This window comes from Chrysemys picta, chromosome 3 (assembly GCF_011386835.1).
Source record: "Chrysemys picta bellii isolate R12L10 chromosome 3, ASM1138683v2, whole genome shotgun sequence".
Taxonomy (NCBI): Eukaryota; Metazoa; Chordata; order Testudines; family Emydidae; genus Chrysemys; species Chrysemys picta.
The window spans coordinates 182,883,120-182,899,987 of NC_088793.1; the positions used below are offsets into that span (position 1 = coordinate 182,883,120).

General features: G+C 44.2%; 1 protein-coding gene across 10 annotated transcripts in view; it reads right to left on the bottom strand.

Annotated features, from left to right (window-relative positions):
* The window catches only part of FOXN2 (forkhead box N2), a 125,683-nt gene that overhangs the window by 52,870 nt on the left and 55,945 nt on the right, over nucleotides 1–16,868 (bottom strand). For all 10 annotated transcript variants that reach the window (XR_010600244.1, XR_006172664.2, XR_010600243.1 and 7 more), the window contains exon 2: nucleotides 10,385–10,935. Coding sequence is in view for 7 of the 10 variants with exons in the window: in XM_065590749.1 (XP_065446821.1) it covers nucleotides 10,385–10,921 (537 nt within the window). In the remaining 3 variants the exon portion in view is untranslated. The remainder of the gene's footprint in view (nucleotides 1–10,384; nucleotides 10,936–16,868) is intronic.

Below are 16,868 nucleotides of genomic sequence, written 5' to 3' on the forward strand. Positions count from 1 at the left end.
ACAGGCAGAACTGCAGGGTCTCAACGCGTGGATGAGACAATGGTGTAGGGAGGAGGGGCTTAGATTTATTAGGAACTGGGGAAACTTTTGGGAAAAGGGGAGCCTATACAGGAAGGATGGGCTCCACCTAAACCAAAATGGAACCAGACAGCTGGCACCTAAAAATTAAAAAGGTTGTAGACCAGTTCTTAAACTAAGGGCTGGGGGAAAGCCGACAGGTGCAGAGGAGCATGTGGTTCGGACAGAGCCATCCCTTAGGGGAGGATCTACTAAATGAGATTGTCTATATCCTAGGAAAGAGGAGAGTCTGGAAGATGATAAAATACAGGGAGGATCTGATGAGAAACAGTCAAATGAAAAGAAGTCTTATTCAATTACAATTCAATGTAGTGGCAGACAGATAAAAAGTGAAAAGTTTTGAAAGTGCTTCCATACCAATGCTAGAAGTCTAAATAATAAGATGGGTGAACTAGAGTGCCTCGTATTAAATGAGGATATTGATATAACAAGCATCACAGAAACTTGGTGAATGAGGATAATCTATGGGACACAGTAATACCAGGGTACAAAATATATCGGAAGGTCAGAACAGGTCATGCTGGTGGGGTAGTGGCACTATATGTGAAAGAAAGCATAGAATCAAATGAAGTAAAAATCTTAAAATGAACCGAACCGTACCAGAGAATCTCTATGGATAGTAATTCCATGCTCTAATAATAATATAGCAGTAGGGATAGATAACCGACCACCTGACCAGAATGGTGATAGTCACTGTGAAATGCTCAGATGTCATTAGAGGATGTTTTGGAACAAATTGATAAACTAAACAGTAATAGTCACCAGGACCATATGGTATTCACCCAAGAGTTCTGAAGGAACTGAAATGTGAAATTGCAGGACTACTAACTGTAGTCTGCAACCTATCATTTAAATCAGCTTCTGTACCAAATGACTTGGAGGATAGTTAATGTGACGCCAATTTTTAAAAAGGGCTCAAGAGGTGATCCTGGCAATTACAGGCCGGTAAGCCTGACTTCAGTACTGGGCAAATTGGTTGAAACTATAGTAAAGAATAAAATTGTCAGACGCATAGATGAACATAATTTGTTGGGGAATAGTCAACATGGTTTTTGTAAAGGGAAATCATGCCTCATCAATCTACTAGAATTCTTTGAGCATGTGGACAAGGGGGAATCCTGTGGATATAGTGCGTTTAGATTTTCAGAAAGCCTTCGACAAGGTCCCTCACCAAAGGCTAATAAGTAAAGTAAGCAGTCATGGGATAAGAGGGAAGGTTGTCTCATGGATTGGTAACTGGTTAAAAGAGGAAACAACATGTAGGAATAAATGGTCCGTTTTCAGAATGGAGAGAGGTAAATAGTGGTGTCCCCCAGGGGTCTGTACTGGGCCCAGTCCTATTCAACATATTCATAAATGATCTGGAAAAAGAAGTAAACAGTCAGGTGGCAAAATTTGCAGATGATACAAAACTATTCAAGATTGCAGTCTGCTTTGGACTTAACTAAGAGCTACAAAAGGATCTCACAAAATTGGGTGACTGGGCAACAAAATGGCAGATGAAATTCAGTGTTGATAAATGCAAAGTAATGCACAATGGAAAACATAATCCCAACTATATGTATAAAATGATGGGGTCTAAATTAGCTGTTAGCACTCAAGAAAGAGATCTTGGATGTTTTCAGAGAACTATCCACAATGACTCAACTCAATGTGCAGCGGCAATCAAAAAGGTGAACAGAATGTTGGGAATCACTATGAAAGAGACAGCTAATAAGACAGAAAATATCATATTGCCTCTATATAAATCCATGCCCACATCTTGAATACTGCATGTAGATATGGGCACCCCATCTCAAAAAAGATATATTGGAATTGGAAAAGGTTCAGAAAAGGGCAACAAAAATTATTAGGGGTATGGAGCATCTGCCATATGAGGAGAGATTAATAAGACTGGGATTTTTCAGCTTGGAAAAAAGACGACTAAGGGGGGATATGATAGAGGTCTATAAAATCATGACTAATGTGGAGAAAGTAAATAAGGAAGTGTTATTTACTCCTTCTCATAACACAAGAACTAAGCATCACCAAATGAAATTAATAGGCAGCAGGTTTAAAACAAACAAAAGGAAATATTTTTTCACCCAACGCACAGTCAACCTGTGGAACTCCTTGCCAGAGGATGTTGTGAAGGCCAAGACTATAACAGGGTTAAAAAAAAAACTAGATAAATTCATTGAGGATATTAGCTGGCTATTAGCCAGGATGGGCAGGGATGGTGTCCCTAGCCTCTGTTTGCCAGAAGCTGGGAATGGGCAACAGGGGATGGATCACCTGATGATTACCTGTTCTGTTCATTCCCTCTGGGGTACCTGGCATTGGCCACTGTTGGAAGACAGGATACTGGGCTAGATGGACCTTTGGTCTGACCCAGTGTGGCCATTCTTATGTGCCCTGCAGTACCACATCCCAGAATCTTACCTCCGCTGGCATACTAAACCTAGTGAGATCAGCTAGTGGTGATCACTAGTGAAAGGGTGTATATGGCCTTCCAAATGCATGTTGTTTCCTACAACAAAGATGGTAATATAACTTCCAATATATAACATTGGCAGAAACGGTACTGGAGCATGCTAGTGAATAGCTTTAGAGCAGCATTGAAGACAGATTACAATACACTGGTCAACCACAAAAAAACAAGGAGTTGTGGACAAACACCTAATGAATACTGGACCATAGAAACTGAAAGAAAAATGGAAAAGAAAACAAAAGCATGCTAGCTCAGTAATCATTCAGACAAACTAAGTCTGCATTCACTGCAGAAACCAAAGCAGGGGTAAAGAGTATGCAATAATAAAAAAAAAACAGTACGCAGAATATGGAATTACGTGATGAACTCAAAGGCTCTTAGCCTTTATTGGAATATGGAATGTAAGAACATTATACAAAGCTGGAGCTCTTATGGTAACGAGTTGAAAAGATAGGAGTGGGAAATCATCAGTGATTGCAAAATGAGATGGAAAGGCAAAGGAGAATTCTACCATGATTAACAAAGGATATTGAATTCAGGAAAAGAAGATGGTAGACATAGGATGGAATTGCATTGTGCTAAAGCCAGAGAAAGCCAGGATCTTATGGCATTTAACCTGCAAATTCTCCATATGCTGAAGGCAATATTCAGAATCAAATCCAGTGCAGCCATAATAGTACAAGTATATGCACTGACCTCAGCAGCGCGCAAGAAAGAAACTAACTAATTTTACAGCTACAGAAAACAATATAACAGGTTTCAAAACAAAACGTGCTGTTGGTTATGGGAGATTTTAATGAGAAAGTAGGATCAAATTGGAATTTCTGAATGACAGGCAAATTTTGACTTGGTCAAGAAAATGAAAGTGGAGAAAGGCAGAAATTTAGTAGCCAAAGTAACAACCTGGTGATGATAAACACACTTTTTTAACAAGAAAGCTGCAGAGAAAGTGGACTTGGATATCACCTGATGGGCAAACAAAGAACATGATAGATTTTGTACATGTGAATAGCAGATGGAAATCGAGTGTGTTGTATAGATCATTTGCTGCCGTTATCAGATCAGATCATATGTTGTTGGCATCAATGAGGTTGAGGCTGAGACCAACTGAAAAAGTGCTAAGAATGAAGATCTATGGTGTGGACAAACTGAAAGAGCCAGATATGAGGGGAAAAATACAAAGCAGCCATGCGGAAAATGAACCTTGAAGAGATGTGGAATAGGGTAAAAGAGAGCAGTTCAACAAGTGTTGGGCTATAAGGCCTAAATGATGAAAACTAGGTGTATAATGGATGGAGTTGAGTTGCAGTGGAGTGACAAGTATAGGAAGCTGAAGGAAAATAAAAAGGAAGACCCAAGTCTAAAAGCTGAATGCAATAGGTTGACCAGAGAGATAAAACAGAAAGCTGAGAGAGAAATTACTAGATAATTGAACAACGCTAAGAAGCAGAAGACTATGTAAAGAGAAACATGACACTGCAGTTGTATTGCAAGATAAGAGAACTGAGTGGGACACAAGTGGAAGGTGTCAGCAGTGAAAGATAAGCGGGGCAAAAAATTGAGGATGAACAAGAACAGAATAAACGATGCAAAGAATACTTTGAAGAGCTGGGCAATGTGCATAAAACTGTAGATGAAACTGTCCTGGAAAAAATATCAGGGGGTAGCCGTGTTAGTCTGTATCTACAAAAACAACAAGGAGTCTGGTGGCACCTAAAAGACTAACAGATTTATTTGGGCATAAGCTTTCGTGGGTAAAAACTTCACTTCTTAAGATGCATAGAGTGAAAGTTACAGATGCAGGCATTATATACTGACACATGGAGAGCAGGGAGTTACTTCGCAAGTGGAGAACCAGTGCTGACAGGGCCAATTCAATCAGGGTGGATGTAGTCCACTCCCAATAATAGAGGAGGAGGTGTCAATTCCAGGAGAGGAAAAGCTGCTTCTGTAATGAGCCAGCCACTCCCAGTCCCTATTCAAGCCCAGATTAATGGTGTTAAATTTGCAAAGGAATTTTAGTTCTGCTGTTTCTCTTTGAAGTCTGTTTCGGAAGTTTTTTTGTTCAATGATAGTGACTTTTAAATCTGTAATAGAATGACCAGGGAGATTGAAGTGTTCACTTACTGGCTTATGTATGTTACCATTCCTGATGTCCAATTTGTGTCCATTTATTCTTTTTCAGAGGGACTGTCCGGTTTGGTAAAGTTTCCTGGAAAAGTTTCCCACTATAAATGAGGGAGAGCACATACTGGAATTCTTAGTAGTAGTAGTAGTAGTAGTAAAGATCTCAACAGGAAGTTTGAAAAAGGAAAAGGTGCCGGGAAGTGACAACATAATGCAGAGCTGTTGCAAGCAGGTGAGGAATACACGATAAGGGCGATGCACAAGCTATTCAACAAGATTTACAAGCAAGCACAAGTGCCAAACATGGGGAAAATGATAATAGTATCAATCTATAAAAAAGGTGATAATGAGCGAGTCCAAGAACTAGTAAGGAATCAACTTATTGAGAGTTCCAGGAAAAGCATTCTCCAAGATACTGCAGGGGAGAATAAAGGTATGTCTACACTACAATATAAGCCCAGGGTTAATGGGACTGTAGACAGCTCACCCATGTTAAGGAAATACAGGCTTGAGCATCTACATTGTATTTTAACTAAAGGTTAAGAATTTTCTGACCCATGCTTGAACGTAGGGCTCTGGTATCCACACTGCAGTGCTCAGACCTGAGTCAAAGTAACCATATCCATTTCCCTAGTGCCACTCCCCAAAATGTGGTCACTCTAGCACTAGGACTGTGGTGCACTGTGGGAAAACTTTACTGCCCACCCTGCACATTACCAAGAAGCAGATCGCTTTGCAAAGGACTTGATCGTTTCTCTCTCCATTGCAAACCCAAGAGGATTTCTGATCGTGTGCTTGCAGATTGGTGATCAGAACAGAATGGGTTAATGTTGACCTGAAGTGCTGCCATTTGCAAAGGGGGTGGCTTCCATTTCCAATAGTGTGGACTACAGATTGTTGGGATAGAGAGGACGAAGGAAGTTGTCTCATGGAATTGCGGGATACTTCCGGATGACTCCCAAGATCTGAGTCAAGCAGGGCTGTGTCTACACTGCAAAGCAACATGGCTTGGACTCTCCAGCCCTGCAGGGTCCTGGGAACCTGGGTCTGAGCCCTGGTTAGCACAATTGCAGTGTAGCTGCAAGGGAGGTTAGCCTTGAGCCAGGCCTCAAGCATGGGCTTACATTGCAGTGTAGAGATACTCTAAGAGGTATTTGTATGCCGCGCTTGCAGAGGAACAGGTTGTATTTAGACTAAGGTGAAGACAGATATCACAGTAGTACACCGAACACGACTAAACATATTATAGATGCCAGAGTTGCTGTAAAAAGGCTTTTGATGCCATAACCCTTTTCTCCACATTCTAAGTCTTGAGAAAGTAGGACATCCTTGAGAAAATGATGAAGCTGATAAAAAATATCTAGAGAAAGTCAATGAGTGTGATGAAAGTAAAGCTAATGGAATGGTTCAGGTTGACCACAGGAGTGAGACAATGATGAACACTATCACCAGATTTGTTCAACATGGTACTGCAAGCAGCAATGGCTGTAGCACTGAGAGATGAAATATGGAGTCATGGTATGTGGAAGGTCAATCTTAGATTTGCAGATGATATAGAACTGATAGCACTGACCAAGTAGTAGGTACAGAGAATAACTGACACAGTAGACTGGGATAGCAGAAAATCTGGACTGAAGATCAACAGAGAAGACAAAAACTATGGCAACTGGAAGACAAGAGTAAGAGGTAAAAATCAAAGTCGGAGACAAAGAACTAGAACAAGTGGAAAAAATTGTGTGCCTTAGAGGACTAGTATCAAAGAATCAGAATTGTGACGAGGATATTAAAAGAAGAATCAGACTAACTGTTCCTGCGTTTAGAAAATTCTGTAAGATCTGTAAGACTAAAGACATTTTGATAAAGACGAAGATAAGTGTCTATGAGACAACTGTCATGCTGATACTGCCATATGGGTCAGAACGTTGAAATACGAGGTAAGCTGATGAATGTAAGCTGATGAATTGCACAAATGATCTAGCTGAGGAGAATACTGTAAGTTTCAAGACAGCACAAAGTAAAAAACAAAGTGATAAGGAAATGGATAGGGCAAGAAATAATGCTGTTACAGAAGATTCAAGAAAGATTACTGAGATGGTTTGGACACGTGTCAGGAACGGTCCTGGAAAGGATACCATGGCATGGCAATACATACCAAAGTACAAGGAACTAGAAATAGAGGAAGAGCGAGGATGCACTGAATAGAAATGGTGAAGAATGACACAGAAAAAGGTTTAAAGATGAATGAAGCCGTGAAGCTGGTACAAGACAGAAAGTGTGGGAGGACTTAATTTAGCCCCATCAACTTTGCTGAGCTGATGGACAGAAACCAAAGAAGAAAGAAGAGCCCAGAATCCCAAGTACCTTACTATTTTATCAGTCACCTCTAGTTCCATTCGTAATATGTCAACATTTAGTTAGCATGACCTGTAGGCCTTCATCTTAGATCCCCTGACGAGAGATTAGACAGAAGCTTCCCCTTCCATGTTGATTGCTCTGACTAAAATTGACATGTACGTGTTTAAAATATAACAGGACAATAATCTTAAACGTATGTTCTTAATGCTTCCAATGACTAGCCTAAGAAGCAAACAGTAGATTGACTTGATTATTTTTTCTTCTTTTGAAATGCATGACATCCTTCTCTGCCACAACCGGCTGGCTCCCCAAGCAATCTCCCTTCGTATGCCATTTGGTGACATCACATCACTACTGAATTATGGGAGCCTGGAGGCTGTGTGTGCATGTAGGTATATAACATTCAGCTAGGTACAGTCTACAGTAGTAAATACAAACACTTGTGTACAGTTTAACACTAACTTGACTCCATACATACAGTCCAAGTCTAAGCTCTCTCATAGCACTTGGTGGTGATTGTAATATCATAGCACAGCATGGTAGGAATGAATCAATGAATTTTTTAATTGTGTCTTTTAAATGCAAATTTGGTGCTTGTGAAAGTGAAGGCCTACTTTAATTAAAGTCAGGCATAGTGGGAGCAGATGATGTTCTAGCTTCTTCATGCAATACAGCTCCTTCAACATACTTCAGTACTTGTCTGAAGAATCACTACTTATTCAAATACAGGTCTGTTCCAAGCAGAGATTGTCAGTCATGCCAGATAGTTTGTCACAAAGTGGATTTCAACATTGTGAATTCTGTGACAAACTATTGTTGTCTAGTACAGCGGTTCTCAAACTTTGAGTTGGGACCCCAAAGTGGGTTGCGACCCCGTTTTAATGGGGTTGCCAGGACTGACTTAGACTTGCTGGGGCCCAGGCCAAAGCCAAAGCACGAGCCCCAACCGCCCAAGGCCAAAGCTGAAGCCTGAGGGCTTCAGCCCTGGGCAGCAGAGCTCAGATTACAGGTCCCCTGCCTGAGGCTGAAACCCTTGGGCTTCGGCTTTGGCCCCCCCACCCAGGGCGGTGTGCTCAGGCTTTGGCCCCCCCAACCTGGGACAGCGGGGCTCAGGCGGGCTCAGGCTTCGGTCTCCCCTCCTGGGGTCATGTAGTAATTGTTGTTGTCAGAAGGGGGTCGGGGTGCAATGAAGTTTGAGAACCCCGGGTCTAGTAAATAGAGGATAATTCTCTAGTCAAGAGCTGCCTCCCTGTGGAACAAAATCACTGGTCACATGGCTCAGGAAAGACATTTTTCTGAATAATGCCTACTCTCCTACTGCCTTTCTTCAAAAAATAAAGAAAAGTGGACCCTTACTGACTGTACTGTGCATTAGATTATTTGACACTATTCCTAGTGTAAATGGCAATTATGTTTTGATTTGCCTTCTATAGAGAAAATGTGTTCATTTAGGGATTTTTAATTTTTTTATTAAAATGACAGCATCTTCAATTATGGGGGGGAGGGTTTCTATTAGTATTAACAGTAAGAAAATATTGAATCTTTACTAATTTTCACTTTGTGATTTAAGACTTCACTGAAACTGAGTGCAGGGGATCCGAGTGCCGATACTTCTTTTTCAAGAGGAGATAAAGCACTTTTCCTAAAGCAACCTGAAATATTTCTTAGTGTTCCACTTGAACAAGGGGAGAATGATGCAAATATTGAAATAAATGAAACTTAAGAGAAATAAAAGCATAGAACAAAGAACACAGCAAACTAACTTGAGCAAAAGATGTTTTATCTGAAAATGAATGTTAGTAAATCATATAATTACATACAAAGAAAGCTATGTTAAAATAATAAGGTTGCAAAGTCAAGCACTGACAAACTAAGAAATGCCAGAATTAAGATTGACTAGGCAACCTTAATTTAGCTCCCTTTTTTTCCCCATGGGACCTCTGACTCCAGAAATTCATCATGTGAAGCCATACTAACCACCTAGTTTATCAATAGGATTCAGATATTTAGGTCCACAGCACAGACCTCTACCTCTTGAACTAATGGAGTAGAATGGGAGCAATAGACAAGGATGTCAAGTATCAGAGGGGTAGCCATATTAGTCTGGATCTGTAAAAAGCGACAAAGAGTCCTGTGGCACCTTATAGACTAACAGAAGTATTGGAGCATAAGCTTTCATGGATGAATACCCACTTCGTCAGATGCATGCAAGGATGTAATACACACATTACCTTGAGGTTCACAGCTATTTGCTAGATAGCAGAAGAATGTTGAGAATAAGAAATCCTAGGTTCTATTTCCAGGTTCTGGAGGACATGCAGTCTAGTAGTCACAGACTCTTGTGTCTTGTCCCATTCTGTTCCTGTAGGCTTTGCTCCTAAACCCTTGGCTCTTGTGCCTGCTAACTTGTCACTGTTATTCCTCCTGCTGGGTTCTGTCCTCTTTTCCCAGCCTGCATCTGGTTCCTCTCTCTGCTCCTCACCCCTCTATATCAGATAGGCTGCTTCTTCAGTTTCCTCCACGCTGTTGGAATGTCAGCAGGAAGAGCATGGAGAAGATAAAAGAACCAATATTCCTGCTCTCAGTACTGGTGCCTGTTACCACAGTAGTCCCTCATTCCTGGGAGCATCAATTGCAGGAAACTCCTGCCTAGCTCCTAGGATGGACCAGGCTCACTATAAACAGAATCTTTACAGATTTTAGCTGTCATACTCTAATAATCCCCAACTAAGCACGTGCAAACAAGTGATTTTTTTTTTCCAGGGGCTTATAACTCAGCTATGTCTGGGTGGATTTTCACAAAGACAGCAAAACACATTGTTCCAGCACCAAGGGAGCCCCCTCGCCAGTTTAAAGATTCCAAAGCCTGAAAGCATGAGAATTTCAAGAATTTTCTGACATAGACAAAGCATTTTTTTCCCCCAAACCTAGTTTTCAGAAACAACTGAGCTATTTTTGTTGAAATTTAAAAACAAACAAACAAATACTCTGAGCCTGAAATTTCAGCCCAAACTTGTAAGGCAAAAGTTATAGGCAACTGAACACAGGGCCTTCTAAGGAAAGTGCTAGGCAACTTTAACTACAGCTGTCACTGCCAGCTCTGCTTATGACATTGCTAAATAAAAATACTGTATGAAATAAAATATATGCACCTTATCACAAGTGGCATTTCCAAGTTGCATTTGGAGTTGCCAAAAAAATGCTATAAATGTAAAATATTATTTCAACATACCAGTATATCTAATATTAGTACGATACACCCCCCAAAAAATTCCTTAAAAACAAACAAAACAGCCTTTTTCATTTCCCAATACACTTTATATTTGTTAAAAACATTTTTTCCATACATCTCACCTTGCCATGGCTTCTCTCCACCTTTCGGAAACATTTATTCAAGGAAAGATTGTGTCGAACAGAGTTCTTCCACCCTGTGGGTGCTGTGGCAAAGTATGGGAAGCGTTCCAGAATCCAGCTGTAGATTTCTTTGACTGGCAAACTTTTATTAGGAGAATGTTCAATAGCCATGTAAATGAGAAGGCTAAAGGAATAAGGAGGTTTGGAAGTGGCTGATTTTTTTTCCAGATTCTGGTAGCAGGATGCTGAGAAAGATGGCACGTTATCACCCTCAATGTCATATATAGGACTAACAATTGGAAGACCCTCACTTCCAAGACTGAAGTATGTTAGAAGATTAGTACTTTCATGAAGCCAGTTCAAATTTGTGAGCTCATCATCTGCTGATTCGCTGTCCACTAACGTGGCCTTCGGCCTAGCAGCATCAACTGCTTCAGGCAAGCTTCCCATTCTGTAAATCTGTCTTAATCCTGCAGCCTTTTCTGCTCCAGGTGCTTCAGCTTTCTTATCTGGAGTCATTCCAGTTACTGGACCCATTTAATTTTACTTGTCTATAACAAAGAAAACAATTATAAATCAATGTAAGTCTTAAAAATCTTATCCAACTGCAGCCACTAAGCCAACAAAATGAAAGGAAATTCAGTATTGTATCTCCTCTATCCTGCTCAGTCACTATAATTAAGGCTACATTTTAGTCATGGGTATTTTTGGTAAAAATCATGGACAGATCACAGGCAATAAATAAAAATTCACAGAATCATAGAATATCAGGGTTGGAAGGGACCTCAGGAGATCATCTAGTCCAACCCCCTGCTCAAAGCAGGACCAATTCCCAACTAAATCATCCCAGCCAGGGCTTTGTCAAGCCTGAACTTAAAAACCTCTAAGGAAGGAGATTTCACCACCACCCTAGGTAACCCATTCCAGTGCTTCACCACTCTCCTAATGAAAAAGTTTTTCCTAATATCCAACCTAAACCTTCCCCACTGCAACTTGAGACCATTACTCCTTGTTCTGTCATCTGGAACCACTGAGAACAGTCTAGATCCATCCTCTTTGGAACCCCCTTTCAGGTAGTTGAAAGCAGCTATCAAATCCCCCCCTCATTCTTCTCTTCTGCAGACTAAACAATCCCAGTTCCCTCAGCCTCTCTTCATAAATCATGTGCTCCAGCCCCCTAATCATTTTTGTTGCCCTCCACTGGACTCTTTCCAATTTTTCCACATCGTTCTTGTAATGTGGGACTTAAAACTGGACACAGTACTCCAGATGAGGCCTCACCAATGTCAAATAGAAGGGAATGATCACATCCCTCGATCTGCTGGCAATGCCCCTACTTATACAGCCCAAAATGCCATTAGCCTTCTTGGCAACAAGGGCACACTGTTGACTCATATCCAACTTCTCGTCCACTGTAACCCCTAGGTCCTTTTCTGCAGAACTGCTTCCTAGCCATTCGGTCCCTAGTCTGTATCAGTGCACGGGATTCTTCCATCCTAAGTGCAGGACTCAGCACTTGTCCTTGTTGAACCTCATCAGGTTTCTTTTGGCCCAATCCTCTAATTTGCCTAGGTCCCTCTGTATCCTATCCCTACCCTCCAGCGTATCTACCACTCCTCCCAGTTTAGTGTCATCTGCAAACTTGCTGAGAGTGGAGTCCACAACATCCTCCAGATCATTAACGAAAATATTGAACAAAACCGGCCCCAGGACCAACCCTTGGGCCACTCCGCTTGATATTGGCTGCCAAATAGACATAGAGCCATTGATCTCTACCCATTGAGCCCGACGATCTAGCCAGCTTTCTATCCACCTTACAGTCCATGACCTGTCCATGACTTGTAGTATAGACCTGTAACTAAAACTTGGGCTGGGGGTCTGCAGGTGCTCTGGAGGGGTGGTCTGGGGGGTGCCGCGGGCAGCAACGCACAGCCTGGGACCCCCACTGGTGCTGGGGGGGAGCGGGCAGCGGCTCTGCTGTGTCCCTACAGCTGCTAGGGGGAGGGAAGGCCGGGGGGGCTCCGCACGCTGCCCCTTCCACAATCTCCGGCTCCGTAGCTCCCATTGGTGGGGAACTGTAGCCAATGAAAGCTGCGGGGGGCGGCACCTCTTGGCGGAGGCAGCACACAGAGGCCCCCGGCCCCTCCACCTAGGAGCTGCAGGGACATGCCGGCCGCTTCCGAGGAGTCTCTCCCCCTCTCCCCCCCAAGGTAAGTGTCACCCCGCACCCCAACCCCCTGCCCCAGTCCTGAGCCCCCTTCTACTCCCAAACTGCCCCAGCAGCAGCCGGTGCAGCTGGCTCAGGAGCTGCCTGATCTGCTTGGGCAGCCCCAGAGCCAGCCGCATCGGCAGCTGCATAAGTCATGACTTCAGTGACAGACATGCAGCCTTAACTATAATACATTTATAAATGTGTTGGGGTATAGCTATCCAAAGCCTGGGACCATCTGAACCTTTGTGAAATTGTCTCAACCAGGTGTTAAACTCCCACTGGTTTGTGACTGGGTCCTCATTACTGAACTTATGCTAACTATTTGGAAATTGCTATACCTTACTAGATACAACAGGAGTGGCTATATTGAGATCACCTTCTGTAAAGTGGCTCTGCACAACAAAATGAGAAAAGCACTGAATAAGTGGTCTCTAATATGTTCAGTTCTCCCATTAACTGTTTAATTACAATTACAAATTAACCCTCCTTATAAATGTTTTTATTCCCCCCTCTTAGGACTTAATTTGCAAAGAGCCCTATCTATAAGATGAAGTTGTGATCTTAGGGCCACTCTACACTACAGATGGGATCATGTCCAGTGAATCGGTGTTTTGATGCACCCATCAGACATGGTTTCAGTTAATACACTTTAGCACAACCATACTCCCGTGGTGTTTGCCTGTCCACATGACCAAGATGCAAAAAGTGTTTGCAGCAGTGTATTTTAGGAAAATCTAGTCAGCTATCCCATATCGCCTCAGATGCTAGAACCAGGCGATAGGATTATAGATGATTTTCAAGATCATTCTGAACCACATGGTACATAGGGTTCTGGAAATGTTGTACTAATCCAGATTCCACTAATAGTGCAGTGCCTATTTGGTTGTTCTCTCCCCCTACATAACACCACTGTGTTCTACAACCTCAAATCTTTCTATTCTGTGAATATCTGGCATTGAGCATACCAATATTGTTTAAATGAGTTAACATAGGCTGGACTGGCAAATTCCATGATGCCAGAATTTTCAAGAATTCCAGTGAAAAGGAAACTTTCCTCCCCTCATATCAGGGAATTCAATGCAATAGCAAAGTGGGGACAGTGTGATAGAATGACCAGAGTGCTCCTTGTAACACATCATGCAATCCACATGGGATTTACTACCCCAAAGAGAATCTAGGAACTAGCAGGACTGGCCAGCTCTGTTACACAGATCTACTCCCATCTCCAAAGTCATATTAGAATGTGGTTCCAGCTCAACAATCTTGCTACATCCCTGTTCAACAGTGGGGTTGTAATATTGTACACCTGCAATTAGGAACTGTGTGTCTGGAAATGAACCATGCATCAAGATAACCAAGAGAAAACCTGTTTACAAACTTGGTAAAATTTTATAGTGTATATAAATACTTAGTCTAATTCCTAGTGGGAAAGTGTATAGACGTCACCAAAACCAATAGACAAATAGCCAATCTTAGGGCTGATATAGACTGAAAAGTTACATTGGCATAATTATGTCTCTCAAGAGTGTGAAAAATCCACACTCTGAGACGGATGGGCAAACTCTTTGGCCTGAGGGCCACATCTGGGTATGGAAATTGTATGGCGGGCCATGAATGCTCATGAAATTGGGGTTTGGGGTGCAGGAGGGGGCTGAGGGCAGATCAGAGGGGTTTGGAAAATGGGAAGGGGCTCTGGGCTGGGGCAGAAGGATTTGGAGTGCGGGAGGGGGCTCCGGGCTAGAGCAGAGGGGTTGGGGTGCGGGTGGGAGTGGGTGAGAGCTCCAGCTGGGGGTGTGGGCTCTGGGGTGGTGCTGGGGATGAGGGGCTTGGGGTGCAGGAGGGGGCTCCAGGCTGGGACCGAGAGGTTCAGCGGGCGGGAGGGGGATCAGGGCTGGGGCAGGGGGTTGGGGCAGAGGAGGAGGTATGGGATGCAAGCTCCAGGCAGCGCTTACCTCAAGCAGCTCCCGGAAGCAGCAGCATATCCCACCGCTGGCTCCTATGCAGAGGTGTGGCGCCAGCCAGGTGGCTCTGTGCACTGCCCCGTCCACAAGTGGAGCCCCTGCCGCTCCCATTGGGCACAGTTCCCAGCCAATGGGAGCTGCAGAGCCGGCACTCGGGGTGGTGGCAGCGTGTGGAGCCCCCTGCTGCCCCTACATGTAGGAACCAGAGGGGGAACATACCACTGCTTCTGGGAGCCGCACGTTCAACCCATCAGGCCTTTTAATCTGGCCAGCAAGCCCCTGACCCCGCTCCCCACCCTTGCTCTGAGAGATGTAATTAAGCTGACCTAACCCCTGGTGTAGACAGCGCTAGGTCAATGGAAGAATTCTGTCAATCAAGCTACCGCCTTCTGTGGAGGTGGATTACCTACAGCGATGGAAGAACCCCACCCGTCTCTGTAGTAAGTGTTTACACTGAAGTGCTGCAGCTGTGCCACTGTAGCATTTAAAGTGTAGTGTGGCAAGGCACCTCCTTCCTCTTGCCAGACTTAGCACTTCTCCCTCTGCAATGACCTGTGGTAACCCCTTCTCAGTTAGTAGGGAAGAGGGCCTTTAACATTCTGGGGCTAATATAGCACCCTCTTGCAGTCATACAGCCTGACTTTCACAGTAGACAACATAGCTTTATTGAAAATCTCAAAGATGCCATGGATTTAATCGTTATGGAGACTAAAATTTACTCCTAGCACAGCCATTTCTTACAGTTTGTGCAATGAGACAAATTCAGCGTGATTCATATTGCATCAACAACTGATTATGAGTCAAAATGTCATCACACCATGAACCCACGCTTCCACATGACGTTTTCCAGACCCTGTCAGAAAGATTATTGTACCCATCAATGTTTCACAAGCAGATGCAGGATCATAAAGGATAGAAGTGATCCTAGGAAACTGGCATAAATGTCAGCCAAGGAATAGTCATATCAGATTCTTACATACAATACTGGATTTATAATGGCCCCAATGGCGCCGGGCCCATGGTCAAAAAGGGGCCTGGCGCGCTCTCCTCCGTGCCCCCACTCTCTCCTGTGGGGTCAGAGCTTGACACTGCGGGTTGCTGCGGCTCGATGGCAGCCTCTGCCGGCAGCCTAGCTCCTGCCCCGCCCCTTTCCCCAGCATGCTACATTTCCTCCCCCCCCCCGGCCAATCAGCTGGATCAGCTTCTAGCCGGCAGGAGGGGGGAGGAGGGAGCCGCAGCATGCGGCTCCCGGGGGAGGAGGAGAAGAAGAGGCGGGGATGAGGCCTTGGGGAAGGGGCTAGAATTGGGGCATACCCCCTGCGTGAGCACCCCCACGACCCCAGCCCACCCCCTCAGCCCCCTGAGCCCCTGGCCCTGCCCTGACCTGACCCTGCACTCCCCTCACACCTCCTCAGCACCCCCCCACACCTCCCTAGCCCCCTTCCCTGACCCCTGCACCCCCCCCCCTCACCCTCCCAGCCCCCAGCCCTGATCTCTGCACCCCCTCCCCAGCCCTGACCCCTGTATCCCCCACCCCTCACGCCACCCAGCCCCTGCCCTGACTCCTGCATCTCCCCCCATCCCTACCCCCATCCTGAGAAATAAACAGGAGCTGCCCCAGGTAAGCACTCCACACCCCAACCCTGAGCCCCCTCCCTCACCCTAACTCCTTGCTAGACCCCTCACCCGAACATTCTTTTACAATATTTGGAAAGATCATTAAGTGGTCTGTCGAGACCATCTGTGATTTTCAAGTGATCTGTGGAAAAATAAGTTAAACTACATGAACAATCAAGGTACCTCAGTTTATTTTCATTTACTTGCTATTACTTACAGGAGGAGGAAGAAGAAAAAAAGAATGAAAAATGGGGGCAGGGGGAGATAAGAGAGAATGTTCTTTTTCTTGACTGGGTCCCAAGGAGGAGCCCCAAAAATGAAGCTGAGCACAGGGCTGGGGGGCCCCCACTAACTCTAAATCCACCACTGGCTGTCATGTCACATGGGCTGGGGATACTGTCAGGGCCGGTGTAACCACTAGGCAAACTAGGCGACTGCTTAGGGCGCCAAGATTTGGGGGTGCCAAAAAGCAGTGCCCCCAAAAAAATTTTTAAACTACAGTGGAGTCCCATCTTACATGGGGGTTAGGTTCTAAAGTCACCGTATCAGAGGAAAATTGAGTATAGTGAAAATTACCATAAAGTACAGTATACACTAAAACAGGGATCCTCAACCTACGGTCCCACCTGCCGCTGAGCCTGCTGCCGACCTGGGGTTCTGTTCACTCAGCTGGCAGCGGGCTGAGCAGGACCAG